The sequence below is a fragment of the Oncorhynchus mykiss genome, chromosome 30 (genome assembly GCF_057628025.1).
Source record: "Oncorhynchus mykiss isolate SJ-2025 chromosome 30, ASM5762802v1, whole genome shotgun sequence".
NCBI classification, from domain to species: Eukaryota; Metazoa; Chordata; class Actinopteri; order Salmoniformes; family Salmonidae; genus Oncorhynchus; species Oncorhynchus mykiss.
Window position 1 is genome coordinate 34,220,423 of NC_143051.1, and position 14,619 is coordinate 34,235,041.

The 14,619-nt window shown below is 40.9% G+C and overlaps 1 protein-coding gene across 4 annotated transcripts; it reads right to left on the bottom strand.

The window, feature by feature from the left end:
- Window positions 1-8,001: 8,001 nt before the first annotated feature.
- LOC110489314 (inhibitor of growth protein 4) lies at window positions 8,002-13,746 on the bottom strand. Of its 4 annotated transcripts, none has more exons than XR_016493620.1 (8): window positions 13,614-13,746; window positions 13,003-13,074; window positions 12,666-12,832; window positions 12,250-12,364; window positions 11,828-11,939; window positions 9,953-10,097; window positions 9,408-9,830; window positions 8,002-9,256 (listed from the first exon to the last, which is right to left on the bottom strand). XR_016493620.1 is itself a non-coding variant. In XM_021562034.3 (8 exons), exons 1-8 carry the CDS (start codon window positions 13,723-13,725, stop codon window positions 9,217-9,219), a joined length of 825 nt encoding a protein of 274 aa, XP_021417709.2. In that variant the 5' UTR covers window positions 13,726-13,746; the 3' UTR covers window positions 8,002-9,216. The 4 variants fall into 4 exon arrangements, 2 of the variants coding, with proteins under 2 accessions (XP_021417709.2, XP_021417710.1); XR_016493621.1 differs by having other exon boundaries at window positions 12,951-13,074; window positions 13,614-13,700; XM_021562034.3 differs by having other exon boundaries at window positions 9,408-9,469.
- Between the last annotated feature and the right edge of the window lie 873 nt (window positions 13,747-14,619).

Consider the following 14,619-nt stretch of genomic DNA (forward strand, 5'->3'; position numbering starts at 1 on the left):
ATCTTCCCATTGAGTCCTTGGACACGCCTCCGCGCCCGCACGCCCTGTCAGAATGTCAAGGTCGTTGTCGCTTATCAATCGACAAGGAAGTACAGAACTAAAAACCTACACCATTAATTTGGACGGTGGGTGCATCTTGGCAAAATCATGTTTGAAATCATTTTCAGTCAAATTTTATATTTCATTCATATACTAATCAATTAAAATGATGGGTTTGGATGGATTGATTAACTAATTTGTCAATTTTTTATACGCATGGACTAAAAGCCAATTTATTATTGATCTGGCAATACATTTCTAGAGGGTGTGACACAATAGAGGTAGAGGTACCCATAAAACCTAGCATTCAAACAGGGAAATGGTTCCAATTGTTTTCCCACCATTCATTTTTCCCATTGGGAATATTAGAAACACTTAAAATAAGGGCTGTGTTTCGTGTAGGCTTGCCCTGGCGTAACATTTTGATAACCATGTAAATCTCTCTCGGACAACGCGACTTTTATAAAAATTACATCAAATGACGTGGTCAATATAACAATTTGTTCAGTACTTTTGAAATGTACAGCGACATAATTCAGAACATGGGCCATTCTTACAGTATCCTCCCTGTACACCAAGTCAGAACCGTATAATAAATAAAGGGAACATATAAGCAGACAAAGGAAGCTCTTACAATATCCAATGATTACATTTCTCAAAAACATGCTAAAGGCTACATGTGCACCACCAAGTCAGAACAGTAAGCTGAATTATGAGGGGAAAAGGGACCAAATTATTAGGGTGTAGCACATGGGCTACTAACAGCTTACTACACAACATACACTTAGTATTACTTTCTTGGCTACAGTATACATATCTCCCTGGAATATTGCATAATTTATGCAGCAGCATACAATACCTTTTTGGACTCACCTTATTGTGCTGTGCTCACTTGAACAGGAAGGTGGCGCGGCGGTTCTTCGTGGAAGAATTTTGTCATCAAACTTTGTCATCAAAGTCTGACATTTGTGGTGCTTTGAAGACGGTTCTGACTTAGAATATGTGGACAACTACAAATACCTAGGTGTCTGGCTAGACTGTAAACTCCTTCCAGACTCATATTAAGCATCTCCAATCCAAAATCGGCTTCCTATTTCACAACAAAGCATCCTTCAGCCATGCTGCTAAGCATACCCTAGTAAAACTGACTATCCTACCGATCCTTGACTTCGGCGATGTCATTTACAAAATAGCCTCCAACACTCTACTCAGCAAACTGGATGCAGTCTGTCATAGTGCAATCCGTTTTGTCACCAAAACCCCATATACCACCCACCACTGCGACCTGTGTGCTCTCGTCAACTGGCCCTCGCTACATATTTGTGCCAGACCCACTGACTCCAGGTCATCTATAAGTCTTTGCTAGGTAAAGCTCCCCCTTATCTCAGCTCACTGGTCACCATAACAACACCCACCCGTAGCATGCGCTCCAGCAGGTATATCTCACTGGTCATCCCCAAAGCGCACATCGATCACTCCAGCGTTAATTTGCTAAATTGTAATTACTTCGCTACTATGGCCTATTTATTGCCTTACTTCCTTACTCCATTTGCACACACTGTATATATATTGTTCTATTCAATTGTGTTATTGACTGTACTTGTGTTTATCCCATGTGTAACTCTGTGTTGTTGTTTTTTGTTGCACTGCTTTGCTTTAGCTTGACCAGGTCACAGTTGTAAATGAGAACTTGTTCTCAACGGACCTACCTGGTTAAATAAAGGTGAAATAAAATAAAATAAATAAATAAAAATGTTCATATCAGCTTACCACATCATACGTTATAGCAATCTGTCCGTCGATGACTCAGTCGATGACTCAGTCCGCTCTCACACGGAGTGTCTGTGCTTGTGCACTTACGCTATCGCTGCCTGGTAGCCATGGGACATTAAACAGCGGAGAAGTTGAGCCTCGCACTTCAACGCTCTTAGTTGTTCCGGGATTTGACCCACTATGCTGTTTAATTTCTGCATCTATATCATATCGCTCTGCCTTTAAATTGGCACCCTGCCAAGGTAAGACTCAAATTCTGTTGTACTAGGCTACTTGTTTAGAGTCAAGGGGTCTCTTCTCAAATATGATGCTTTGAGACTTGGGGCATGTGACTATGTGGTGCACGTTGCTAGTGTACATCTTGCATATGTACAGTGTAGACTAGGCACACCATTGAGGAATGTTTTCAGAAACAACATTGCATGGGCCTATATGATTTTTGATCATATCCTTTCTCAACATTGACACATCCAACAGTCATCCTCTAGGATGTGTTGACTTTTCATATACCTAATTTGACAATACTTGTAGGCTTATAGTCAGCACAATGTATTGTAATGAAACGTCAGGGAGCAGGTCTCGAACTCTCGACCTTCGAGCCCGAGGTCCGCATGCTCATGCGGCAGAATCGATTTCCGCTCTTATAAACCCAGGGTCCTTACAGTATTATTACCTGAATATCCTTGCCCATATGCTGTATGAATTGAGCATTCTCTGGGATAATTTACTGCAGTCTGAATCAAATTAACTAAATAATAAATCCCACAGTTAATGAGGCTCACAGTTGATTAATGTGAACTTCTTGTGACCAATCATAAAGAGACCTGCAGAGGGGAAACAAGTGGGTGAGAGAGAAAGACATTTGTTTCCACTGGTGGTTGACATTTTACAAGACTCTCTGCCCCACTCTCATGATGTCTGAATAGTGAGGAGATCTGTGAGTGCACAGCCCAGAGCATGGCCAATGGCAAAGGTACCGCCAGTGTGCCTTTGAAAAGTGGACTTTGCCAGCTGTTTGGCATCTGCAGTATCTGCGTGCACAGTTTGGATGTCAACCCAAAGTCACCAAAAAGCTAATTTAATTCAGTCAGAGTAGTCAATTGCTCTGCATATCTGCATAGACTTCTAGCTCACAAAACTACATCTGACATAAATTTGTCAACTGTCACTACATTACCCCCTTCCTCCCCACATTTTTCTATACCAAGTCCCTCTTGATTACACTGGCAGATGTAGTTTTGCGAATTCGGGGGATTCGGGGGATAGTGTAGCGATTGAGTTTAACTCCCTAAGGCACGTCTTGTACACCAAAGCCTTCCAACTCCATTCCTTTAGAGTAAAATGCTGGTCTTTGCTCCAGCACAACTCTGTCAAGATATCATCATTCATGTCATATAAGTTCGATAAACCCATATGCCAACTAAAATTGGCACCGTCCTTTCCGGTTCCCAATACATGACATTTTTAGGGCTGTTATTTGGGCTTTCAACATGTCTTGACTAGACTGAACTTTGGAGAATGTGGAGTGTTACAGCTGACAAATTGATGAGTAACAAAACGTAAATGGCTGCAGGATCAATACAAATCAATGTCTCTGCAGATACAGTTGAAGTCGGGAAGTTTACATACTCCTTTGCCAAATACATTTAAACTCAGCCTTTCACAAATCCTGACATTTAATCCTAGTAAAAAAATCCCCTGTCTTAGGTCAGTTAGGATCACCACTTTATTTTAAGAGTGTGAAATGTCAGAATAATTAGTAGAGAGATTTATTAATTTCGTCACATTCCCAGTGGGTCAGAAGTTTACATACACTCAATTAGTATTTGGAAGCATTGCCTTTAAATTGTTTAACTTGGGTCAAATGTGTTGGGTAGCCTTCCACAAGCTTCCCACAGTAAGTTGGGTGAATTTTGGCCCATTCCTCCTGACAGAGCTGGTGTAACTGAGTCAGGTTTGTAGACCTCCTTGCTCACACACGCTTTCAGTTCTGCCCACAAATGTTCTATAGGATTGAGGTCAGGGCTTTGTGATGGTCACTCCAATACCTTGACTTTGTTGTCCTTAAGCCATTTTGCCACAACTTTGGTAGTATGCTTGTGGTCATTGTCCATTTGGAAGACTAATTTGCGACCAAGCTTTAACTTCCTGACTGATGTCTTGAGATGCACATTCAATATATCCACATCATTTTCCTCCCTCATGATGCCATCTAGTTTGTGAAGTGCACCAGTCCCTGCTGCAGCAAAGCACCCCCACAACATCATGCTGCTACCCCCGTGCTTTACGGTTGGGATGGTGTTCTTCGGCTTGCAAGCTTCCCCCTTTTTCCTCCACACAAAACAATGGTCATTATGACCAAACAGTTCTATTTTTGTTTAATCAAACCAGAGTACATTTCTCAAACAAGTATGATCTTTGTCTCCATGCGCTGTTGCAAACCGTAGTGTGGCTTTTTTATGGCGGTTTTGAAGCAGTGGCTTCTGCCTTGCTGAGCGGCCTTTCAGGTTATGTCAATATAGGACTCGTTTTACTGTGGATATATATACTTTTGTACCTGTTTCCTCCAGCATCTTCACAAGGTCCTTTGCTGTTGTTCTGGGATTGATTTGCACTTTTCGCACCAAAGTACGTTCATCTATAGGAGACAGAACGCATCTCCTTCCTGAGTGGTATGATGGCTGTGTGGTCCCATGGTGTTTATACTTGCGTACTATTGTTTGTACAGATGAACGTGGTACCTTCAGGTGTTTGGAAATTGCTCCCAAGGATGAACCAGACTTGTGGAGGTCTACAATTGTCTTTCTGAGGTCTTGTCCGATTTCTTTTGATTGTCCCATGATGTCAAGCAAAGAGGCACTGAGTTTGAAGGTAGGCCTTGAAATACATCCACAGGTACACCTCCAATTGACTCAAATTATGTCAATTAGCCTACCAGAAGCATCTAAAGCCATGACATAATTTTCTGGAATTTTCCAAGCTGTTTAAAGGCACAGTCAACTTAGTGTATGTAAACTTCTGACCCACTGGAATTGTGATACAGTGAATTATAAGAGAAATAATCTGTCTGTAAACAATTGTTGGGAAAATTACTTGTGTCATGCACAAAGCAGATGTCCTAACCGACTTGCCAAAACTATAGTTTGTTAACAAGAAATTTGTGGAATGGTTGAAAAACAAGTCTTAATGACTCCAACCTAACTGTATGTAAACTTCCGACTTCAACTGTATGGTCACTGAATCACTGAATGGAGATGAGTTGAAATGACAACACATAGGCCTAGCTAGAGTAGCTCTCCAGCACCCCACATTTGAACCCTTGCAGTAGTTAAGTCACATAGGTGAAGTAAAGGTCAACCTAAAAATATGGCCGATAACCTTCTCATGGTCTTCCAAGCTACTGAATACACTCTACTCTGGGATGACATATCCTACCAGTCAAAAGTTTGGACACACCTACTCATTCAAGGGTTTTTCTTTACTTTGACTATTTTCAACATAGTAGAATTATAGTAAAGACATCAAAACTACGAAATAACACATATGGAATTAGTAACCAAAAAAAGTGTTAAATCAAAATATAGTTTATGTTTGAGATTCTTCAAAGTAGCCACCCTTTGACGTGATGACAGCTTTGCAAACTCTTGGCATTCTCTCAACCAGATTCATGAGGTTCAATTAACATGTGTGCCTTCTTAAAAGTTCATTTGTGGAATTTCTTTCCTTCTTATTGAGTTTGAGCCAATCAGTTGTTTTGGGACAAGGTAGGGGTAGTATACAGAAGATAGCCTTTGGTAAAAGTCAATATTATGGCAAGAACAGCTCAAATAAGCAAAGAGAAACAACAGTCCATCATTACTTTAAGACATGAAGGTCAGTCAATGCAGAACATTTCAAGAACGTTTAAAGTTTCTTCAAGTGCAGTCGCAAAAACCATCAAGCGCTATAATGAAACTGGCTCTCATGAGGACCACCACAGGAAAAGAAGACCCAGAGTTACCTCTGCTGCAGAGGATAAATTCATTAGAGTAACCAGCCTCAGAAATTGCAGCCAAGATAAATGCTTCACAGAGTTCAAGTAACAGACACATCTCAACATAAATTGTTCAGAGGAGACTGCTTGAATCAGACCTCCATGGTTGAATTGCTGCAAAGAAACCACTACTAAAGGACACCAATAATAAGAAGAGACTTGCTTGCGCCAAGAAACACGTGCAAAGGACATTAGACTGGTGGAAATCTGTCCTTTGGTCTGATGAGTCCAAATTTGAGATTGTTCCAACCGCTGTGTCTTTGTGAGACGCAGAGTAGGTGAACAGATGATTTCCGCATGTGTAGTTCCCACCGTGAAGCATGGAGGAGGAGGTGTGGGGGTGCTTTGCTGGTGACACTTCCTGTGATTTATTTAGAATTCAAAGCACACGTAACCAGCATGGCTACCACAGCAATACACCATCCCATCTGGTTTGCGCTTAGTGGGACTATCATTTGTTTTTCAACAGGACAATGACCCAACACCCCACCAGGCTGTGTAAGGGCTAATTCACCAAGAAGGAGAGTTATTGAGTGCTGCATCAGATGACTTGGCCTCTGTAATCACCCGACCTCAATCCAATTGAGATTGTTTGGGAGGAGTTGGACCGCAGAGTGAAGGAAAAGCAGCCAAAAAGTGCTCAGCATATGTGTGTACTCCTTCAAGACTGTTGGAAAACCATTCCAGGTGAAGCTGGTTCAGAGAATGTCAAGTGTGTGCAAAGATGTCATCAAGGCAAAGGGTGGCTACTTTGAAGAATCTAAAAGAAAAAAAAATATTTTGATATGTTTAACACTTTTTTGGTTACTACATGATTCCATATGTGTTGTTTCATAGTTTTGATATCTTCGCTATTATTCTACAATGTAGAAAATAGTACAAATAAAGAAAACCCCTTGAATAAGTAGGTGTCCAAAATGTTGAATGGTACTGTATATATAATAAACAAAACAATTCCTAATAATCTCCACCCATAAACACCTTCCACATACAGGTAACTGCCAAAATAAAACTAACACCAATATTTGTATTATTTAACTAGGCAAGTCAGTTAAGAACAAATTCTTATTTACAATGACGGCCTAAGAACAGTGGGTTAACTGCCTTGTTCAGGGGCAGAACGACAGATTTTTACCTTGTCAGCTCAGGGATTCGATCTAGAAACTTTTCAGTTACTGGCCCAACGCTCTAACCACTAGGCTACCTGCCGCCCCACAGTCTTAATAGGGCATTCTGCCATCATGAGCCAGAAAAGCTTCAATGTACCTTCGCATTAGTATCTGGAACTCTGGTGTCGCATCCTTCCAAAATTCTTCCATGAGAAATGTAATAATTTTGTTGATGTCGTGGAAAACGTATCAGGCACTGCTCCAGAATGTCCTATAAGTGTTCAATTGGGTTGAGATGTCGTGACCGAGACGGCTTATGGTTTACATTGTTTCTATGCTCAAACTATTCAGTGACCACTCGTGCCCAGTGGATGGGGGTATTGTCATCCTATGGGGGTATAGCCATTGTGGCCAAAATAATGGGCAACTGGGTCTGCCCAGCATTTTTATACATGACCCTAAGCATCATGGAATGTTACTCGCTTAGGAATTTCTCAGGAACAACACCTGTGTGGAAGCACCTGCTTTCAATATACTTTGTCTCCCTCATTCACACAAGTGTTTCCTTTATTTTGGCAGTTGCCTCTATATGCACATTTATTTTATATGATTCACTAGTGTCATATGAAAAAGGGAAGACGGACACCTTCTGGAATTTTGGAAAGCACAGGACATGCTATGGTCTATGATAGAGCAGTGATGAGACTTTTAGTCAGATTGAACACTGCACTGTTGGTGATGGGGTTTGAAATAGTACAGGGATTTAACACTTAGGGAATGGGCCAGCTGTGTACAATGTTGGACTTACGAAGTTATTTGATGTCTACCAAAATAACAGTGGGTCGAAGGAAAGAACATCTTAGAGTGATAAACTATTGGATGACGTCAGATTGATGTTGTCAATACTATCCATGCAAAGATGTGTCTATCTTTCTTAGACATCTCGCACATTGGGCCCAAAAAATATTACATGCAGGAAATACAGCAGGAATACACATGTTAAGCTAATGAAAATATAGCAACTTCTAGAAACAAATGTCATTTTACAATTTTTTATTTTTTTTTTAAAGCTTTATTGCTTAAATGGAAAAACACCAAAAACAGCACCCAATGTTTCAGTACAGTATTTAATTACACTTCGAATACAAAAAGTAAATGGCAACAAAATAAATGTTCATTAGTTTAACTTGAAATAATATTCTTGAGGCACCAGTCAAAACCTACTGAGCAAAGTATCAAGTAACTGAAACTTTTAAATGGTTATTCTTACAGTAATGATCAATAAGGCTCTTCATAAACACAGCCAGTCAAAGATATGCCTCTCCATAATAGAAATATACAGGACATTGTTGAATGATGTGAGTTGGGGCCTATCAAAACATCCATATATATATTTGAAAGTGTTAGCATCTACATTCCTTTAAGCAATTCCATTTCCAGCGCACTAATTTTGTGCAAACAACCTGCAATACAGGTCATTGCTGTTTAAGCAAATGTGCGAGAGAAATTCTGTCCAGTTTGCTTCCGACCGCATTCTGAACTAGGAGATCTAGATCTGTATATTCTCATTGAGTCAAATCTATCAACTTAATCAATGACTCTGCTTAATCAATAAATGTTCTGTCCCCCAAAAGTCTGATATGGAAATAACCAGGGGTGAATTAAGAGAACAGTTGGAAAATAAGAGTTAACACATGTGATCTGCGTTTATCAGGGCTGAATAGTGTTCAGTATAAAAGCATCAAGTAGGAGTCGCTGTTAGTCTGTCATGAAGCAACCGAGTGGCTGAGAGCCATATAGAACCACCGGCTGTAAAATAAGGGTATACGTCCCTGTATTACTCTGCATATAAAGGCATTAAAGCAACTGTCAAAAATAAAATGCAACATAATAGTCATGATTGGGGAACGTCTGTCAAATGTCCATCATTGCTTCTTTCTGTTTAACAACGAGAATTATACAGGATGGCAGACCAGCAGGACCCTAATACTGTGGGGGGGGGGGGGGGGGGGGGGGGGGGTCGTGTTCATTAGACACTGAACTGAAGAATATGGACTAATACAGGGAAGGGCTACTCTGGACTTGTCCAATAGGAAATGCTCATTTTGGTTTTGACAATTTGCGACGGTGTGACCTATTAAACATGACCCTGCTGGGTCCATGTTAGTGTTTATGGAGGGTTTCCCCATGTTCCAATACAAACACTGAACCCTCATTTGTAAACTCTAGCGTTATGATTGTTGGTTATGATTGTCTCTGGGTTCATTTTTTCTTCCTCTCCTGAGTACACCTTGGACAGTACCTGGGCGTAAGAAATGATAGAGGAAAAGAGAAAAGAAAGGGTGAGAGATAAATGGTGATACATTCTTGGTCTTGATCTCTTCCATGTTATAGGTGAAAAATCCATATTTTCCAATCCTAAATTCCTGATTTCCATCTTCTCCTTGACTTACCATTTTCCTCTGGGTTTTGTTGTCAGCCCCACGCAGGCGAAGTGGAACCACTCAATGGAGCACTGCAATGAGTCCAACACAATACATTCTGCTTAGTATTCCATTAGTGCTGGGAGAGACTTTTATAATGCTTTACTGCCCTCTAGTGGGCCAAAAGGAACTAGCCTTTATTTAGGTTTTACTTAATTCATCTTTGATTTAAGTGCCAAAAATTCCAAAGCCATCGCTCATTTCTAAACACTATTTTATAAATCAAACTTTTAGGTAAAAATCACGCATTCATGTCAATGTTGTATTTTTTGTAGGAACATTCTAGTGCCCAGAAATCAGGTTATAATTTGGATCATAGTGAATAGTTGACCCAATCAGGGTTGGGGTTCATTTCAATTCCGTCATCTCAGGACGTGATGTCATTGCTTCTCTCTATGAGAAAAAAAGGGAATTGGAATGTCAGTTTCCTTCCTGAACTGAAAGAACTGACCTCAACTCTGGACCTAGTGCTCATGTACCACTAGATCGTCATTGGCAGAAAGCTGTGGACTCACGTCTGTGTTGTCACAGCCAATCATCTCTCCGTAGGACACTTGGTGACACAGGCAGTAGGTGGGCTCGTTGGGGTCCACGGGCATGTCCAGCACGTCCGAGGGGTGGACGTTCCCAAAGTTCACTGTAGGGGCTGTGAACTCAGGCCTAAGGACAACAAGGGAGGACAATGGGGATGAATACTGAAAGGAAGAGATGTATTGCATCAGAAGCTGCTGTAAGAAACGTAGTGAGAGAAGACCAGAACAGCACATTTCGGTTAGGTTCACGGGAGTTATTTGAGTGGAGATGAAAATGAGCTGTCGTGGTTATATCTGGTACAAAGTAGTGATGCACTGATATGACATTTTTGACCCGCTACCGATAACCAAAACTTAAAAGTTTTAGCGGCCTTTAAAGCATTCTAGTACAGCGTTGTCCATGCCGTCATTGTAAATAAGAATTTGTTCTTAACTGACTTGCCCAGTTAAATAAAAGGATACACACACACACACACACACACACTGACCAAAAAGTTATTGTTGGGATTTACGTATGTAAATGTAAAACATAATCAAAACCTATTTATTTTTAAAATCTATTTTTCCTGTATTTAACTAGGCAAGTCAGTTAAGAGCAAATTCTTATTTTCAATGACGGCCTAAGAACAGTTAGACAACTGCCTTGTTCAGGGGCACAAGGACAGATTTTTACCCTGTCAGCTCGGGGATTCAACGCTCTAACCACTAGGCTACCTGCCACCCATGTTTTGTTGTTCATTTGTTCAGTCCTTTCATTCTCTACCAGGATTTCTATGGAACGCTGTTTGGGTCTTTGCATGTCAAAAAAGATATACGTCAAGTGTCAAATAACACGACATAATCTGTTTCAGTAGCTATTGTTAGCTAGCTAACTATATAGCTAGGTGTCATCATCTAAATTAACCCTAATTTATAAGACAGTTCTTAATTGATTAAAGGTGGTCAGACCCATCTATGTAACCCGGTCTGGTCGAGCCTCACTCGCCAGATGAAGCTAGCTGGCTGCTTATAATGTTAACTTTGGGAAACAGGGTTAAGTAGCTAGCTAGCTATTTATTTTCATGGATCTGAAGTTCAATTTCAATAGGCGAACAACAATACTTAGTCACAAGGATTCAAAAATCATTGCGAAGAATATTGAAAATGACTGCAGTTTCTACTGGCCATTGTTTTCAGGCTGGTTGTAGGTACCAAGCTAAAGTTAGCTACCCCAGAAGCTGCGGCCGATCAAATAATGCTTTATTGCCAACGCGGTATTGTAAACACATCGTTTGTGGCCGGTTTGCAGACTTTTTTGTCCAGCTTAGACAGTGCTACTGAATCTTTTATGACACGCAAAGACCCAAACGGCATTCCATAGTATGTCGTGAAGCTAATAGCAGTGACGCCATTACTGTGTAACTCCGGTAGGGCAACATCTGAAAAATAGCGCACTTGGTATTGTGTACCGGTGCTCGACCAGTCGGCGAAAGTCAACATCAACCACGACAGAGAACGGTTGATTGTCAAGGGCAATGAATTCCATTATCTTGGTGTTAATGGATTTCGCCTTTGAGTTGTCTCACTGACATTTTGTTACTCTTTCAAATGACTGCTCGATCCACACAGCAGACATTGTGTGGGTTAGGTTAGGAATGCTGTGTTGCACGTGTAGCGCTACATTTTACGTGGCGTTATTACATCATGTTATATAGGTATGCACGGTAGCTTTGACATCAGTTATTAACATCGGGCTGATACCGATGTTGGCATTTTTTTTTAAGCTAATATCGTCCGATTCCGATATGTTCACAGATATATTGTGCATCCCTCGTACAAAGCATCAGCCTATGAAACGTATGTTTTAAGTGTACATACGCTTGTGTTAGTTTGACTTTCTTCTGTCCGCTTTTGGGGCTGCAGTCGTCGTCTGACTTCACCTTTAACCTTGTGCGAGCCACCTTCTTCTCTTTTGGCCCTCTGAGCTCACCTGAAAAAAAAAAAAAAAACTTTTTAGGCTATGGACACATTTGGAGCTTACCTGGGTTGTTTATGAAGCACCAAACAGAAAAAAATAGACTAATAAAATAAATAAGGAGGGACTCCCTGGACTTGTCCAATAAGAGTAAGCAAATGTTTGTTTTTGCTAAATGTTTTCCATTGCATGCCATAATGAACATGGCCCAATTCACAGCTATCTATAGGGTTGAACGTCAATGAGACAACACTAAAAAGTCACATTTGGGTTGAAGGGACAACATTGAATGAAAATGAGCACAAAGTGCCTGAACAGAACTTACTCTTGATTCCCTTACTGGAGGTTGAGTCATAGTCTGTGCTCTCAATCTTTTTCTCCTTCAGGTCTGCCTCGAAGCGGGCCAGGTCTGTGTCCAGCCTGCGAATGTGTTTGTCAACCTGAGGGGTCATAATGAGTAACAGGACTCTGACTGAGATATTACATGTAGAAATGATAGAAATCTCAACTTGCCTAGGCTAACTAATCAGAGTCGAAGCAGAAAGTAGTCAACATTTCCATTTCCAGCTGCATCAAACATGCTAATTGAGAATATAACACACATTTCACTATGTAAAGCTTACCTGCAACCTGAGGTACACCTCTCTCCAAGGAGCACCTTTCCTTTCCTCATTACTAGTATGGACCCCAAGCAGCGCTTCTATTCCCAGTCTACTGTATCCATCTTAAGGTCCTACTCACCATCTCATAGGTCTGCATGGCCAGTTGGACCTTATCATCTCCAAACTCTTTACACTTGCCATATGACTGCTGGATCTGCCGGAGCAGGGAGAGCTTCTGCTCAGAGGAGAGGGTGTGTGTGTTTGACGTGTACTCACGAGCCAAAGAGTCTATCTGCCCTTTCAGATCTGAGAGAAAGAGATGAATTAATTTATAGTCAATTGTGGATACAACCATCACATGGGCTACATGCACACTGACTTCTGACTTTAGCCTAGACACTCTGGATAAGTGTTTTCTATTTACCTGTTATGATAGCAGCAACAATCATAATATCAGATCTGTGTGAGTCTCTCACCCTCTGTCCGTGTGTCCAGGTCTCTCATAAGAGTGAAATTCCTCTGTAGCTCAAACGGCAGATTTTCTATACCTAGAAAAACAAGGTTGTACAGTATATCACGTTATATACCGGGTTCCAAATACACCAGTATGTACCATCAGCGTCAGTGGGCTGCAACATTGCTAGCTTCTTGTGTGTGTTAGGTAACGTTACTAAAATTGTCAATGCTGGTCTATAAATATGTATAACTGTTATTGCGTAAACGTGGGGATACCACTGAATAGAACCCTACGATACAACAAAGTCATTTAGAGTCGATCAAGAACGGTATAATTATGCACCGCTTTGTTAGCTGGCCATCTAGCTAACTTTGGTTGCAGGCGCGCTAACTTAGCTAACGTAAGTTAGCTTGCTCTTTGTCCCTTGCCCTGTGCTTTTTTATGTAGTAACGTTAACGTTAGCTGAACCAGTAACTGGGCTTCTTGTCTCCTTAAGCCCTGGTACTGGTTCTGGGAGTAGCTATGCGTGCAAGTAAAACAAATATACACAAACAAATTCCATTACACAATATTTTAGTAGGATTCTACATTATTTCACGAATAAAACATGAAAAAAGGAAACTATCTTACTGTCAAGGTAATGTTCTAAATACATTCCCGCCGCCATCTTGAAAATAATAAACAAAGGTTTTTCCGAGGTTTTTATGAGGTTTAACGGCGGTTGGCATCCAATTTGTTGCATTACCGCCACCTACGAGACTGGAGTGCAACTCCCTTATAATTTGCTTGGAAAATAAAAATAAAAATACGCTACCATCTAACACTACACTCACTAATTTCAAAATTATATAAAATAAAATGAACACCACCCTACTCTACTAATTAAATGTATTTACTCCTACATCATGCCATCACCCTGAAAGGATGGGACATCACCACTTAACACATCCTGTAACTCGTCTGATGTCAAGTCTCACACACCCAAATACCTCTCTGCAGGTGCCACCACAACCTTAATTTTCTGCGACTTCCATTCCATCCCTGCAGTACAGTTGATAACCATTGCTATAAATGCTAAATATCCAATCTTACTGAAACTTATATCACTTTTTGGCCTCTCCCTCTGTACTGGTATATATCTCTACTACTCTCACCACACCTCCCCCTTAACCCATCTTCCTCTACTTTCTTCACTGCCTCTGCATATGACAACGTCTGCTCTACTCTAACCCTGGAAACCTCAACCTGCCTCTCTCGCACGGGCCATTTCTGATCCCCAGCGCCATGGGCACCCCTGCAATGAACACATTCCACTACTTTCCCCAATGCTACACATTCCTTTGTTTCATGCCCTTCTGCACATTTCTCACACCTTGAACCCTCGCTCCTACACACTGCTGCCACATGTCCATAAGCTTGACACCTGTAACATCGTAATGAATTCGACACATACGGATGTACAGGATAACTTATATATCCTAACTTCACTTTGTCAGGGAAAGACTCAACTTCAAAAGAACAGACAATGTTTTGTTCCCCACTCTCGCCACCCTGTCTGCGTCTCATCAAATGACGAGAATCACATACACTGGGAATCTTTCCCCTCAGCTGGTCAACTTTTTTATTTACTGCTACT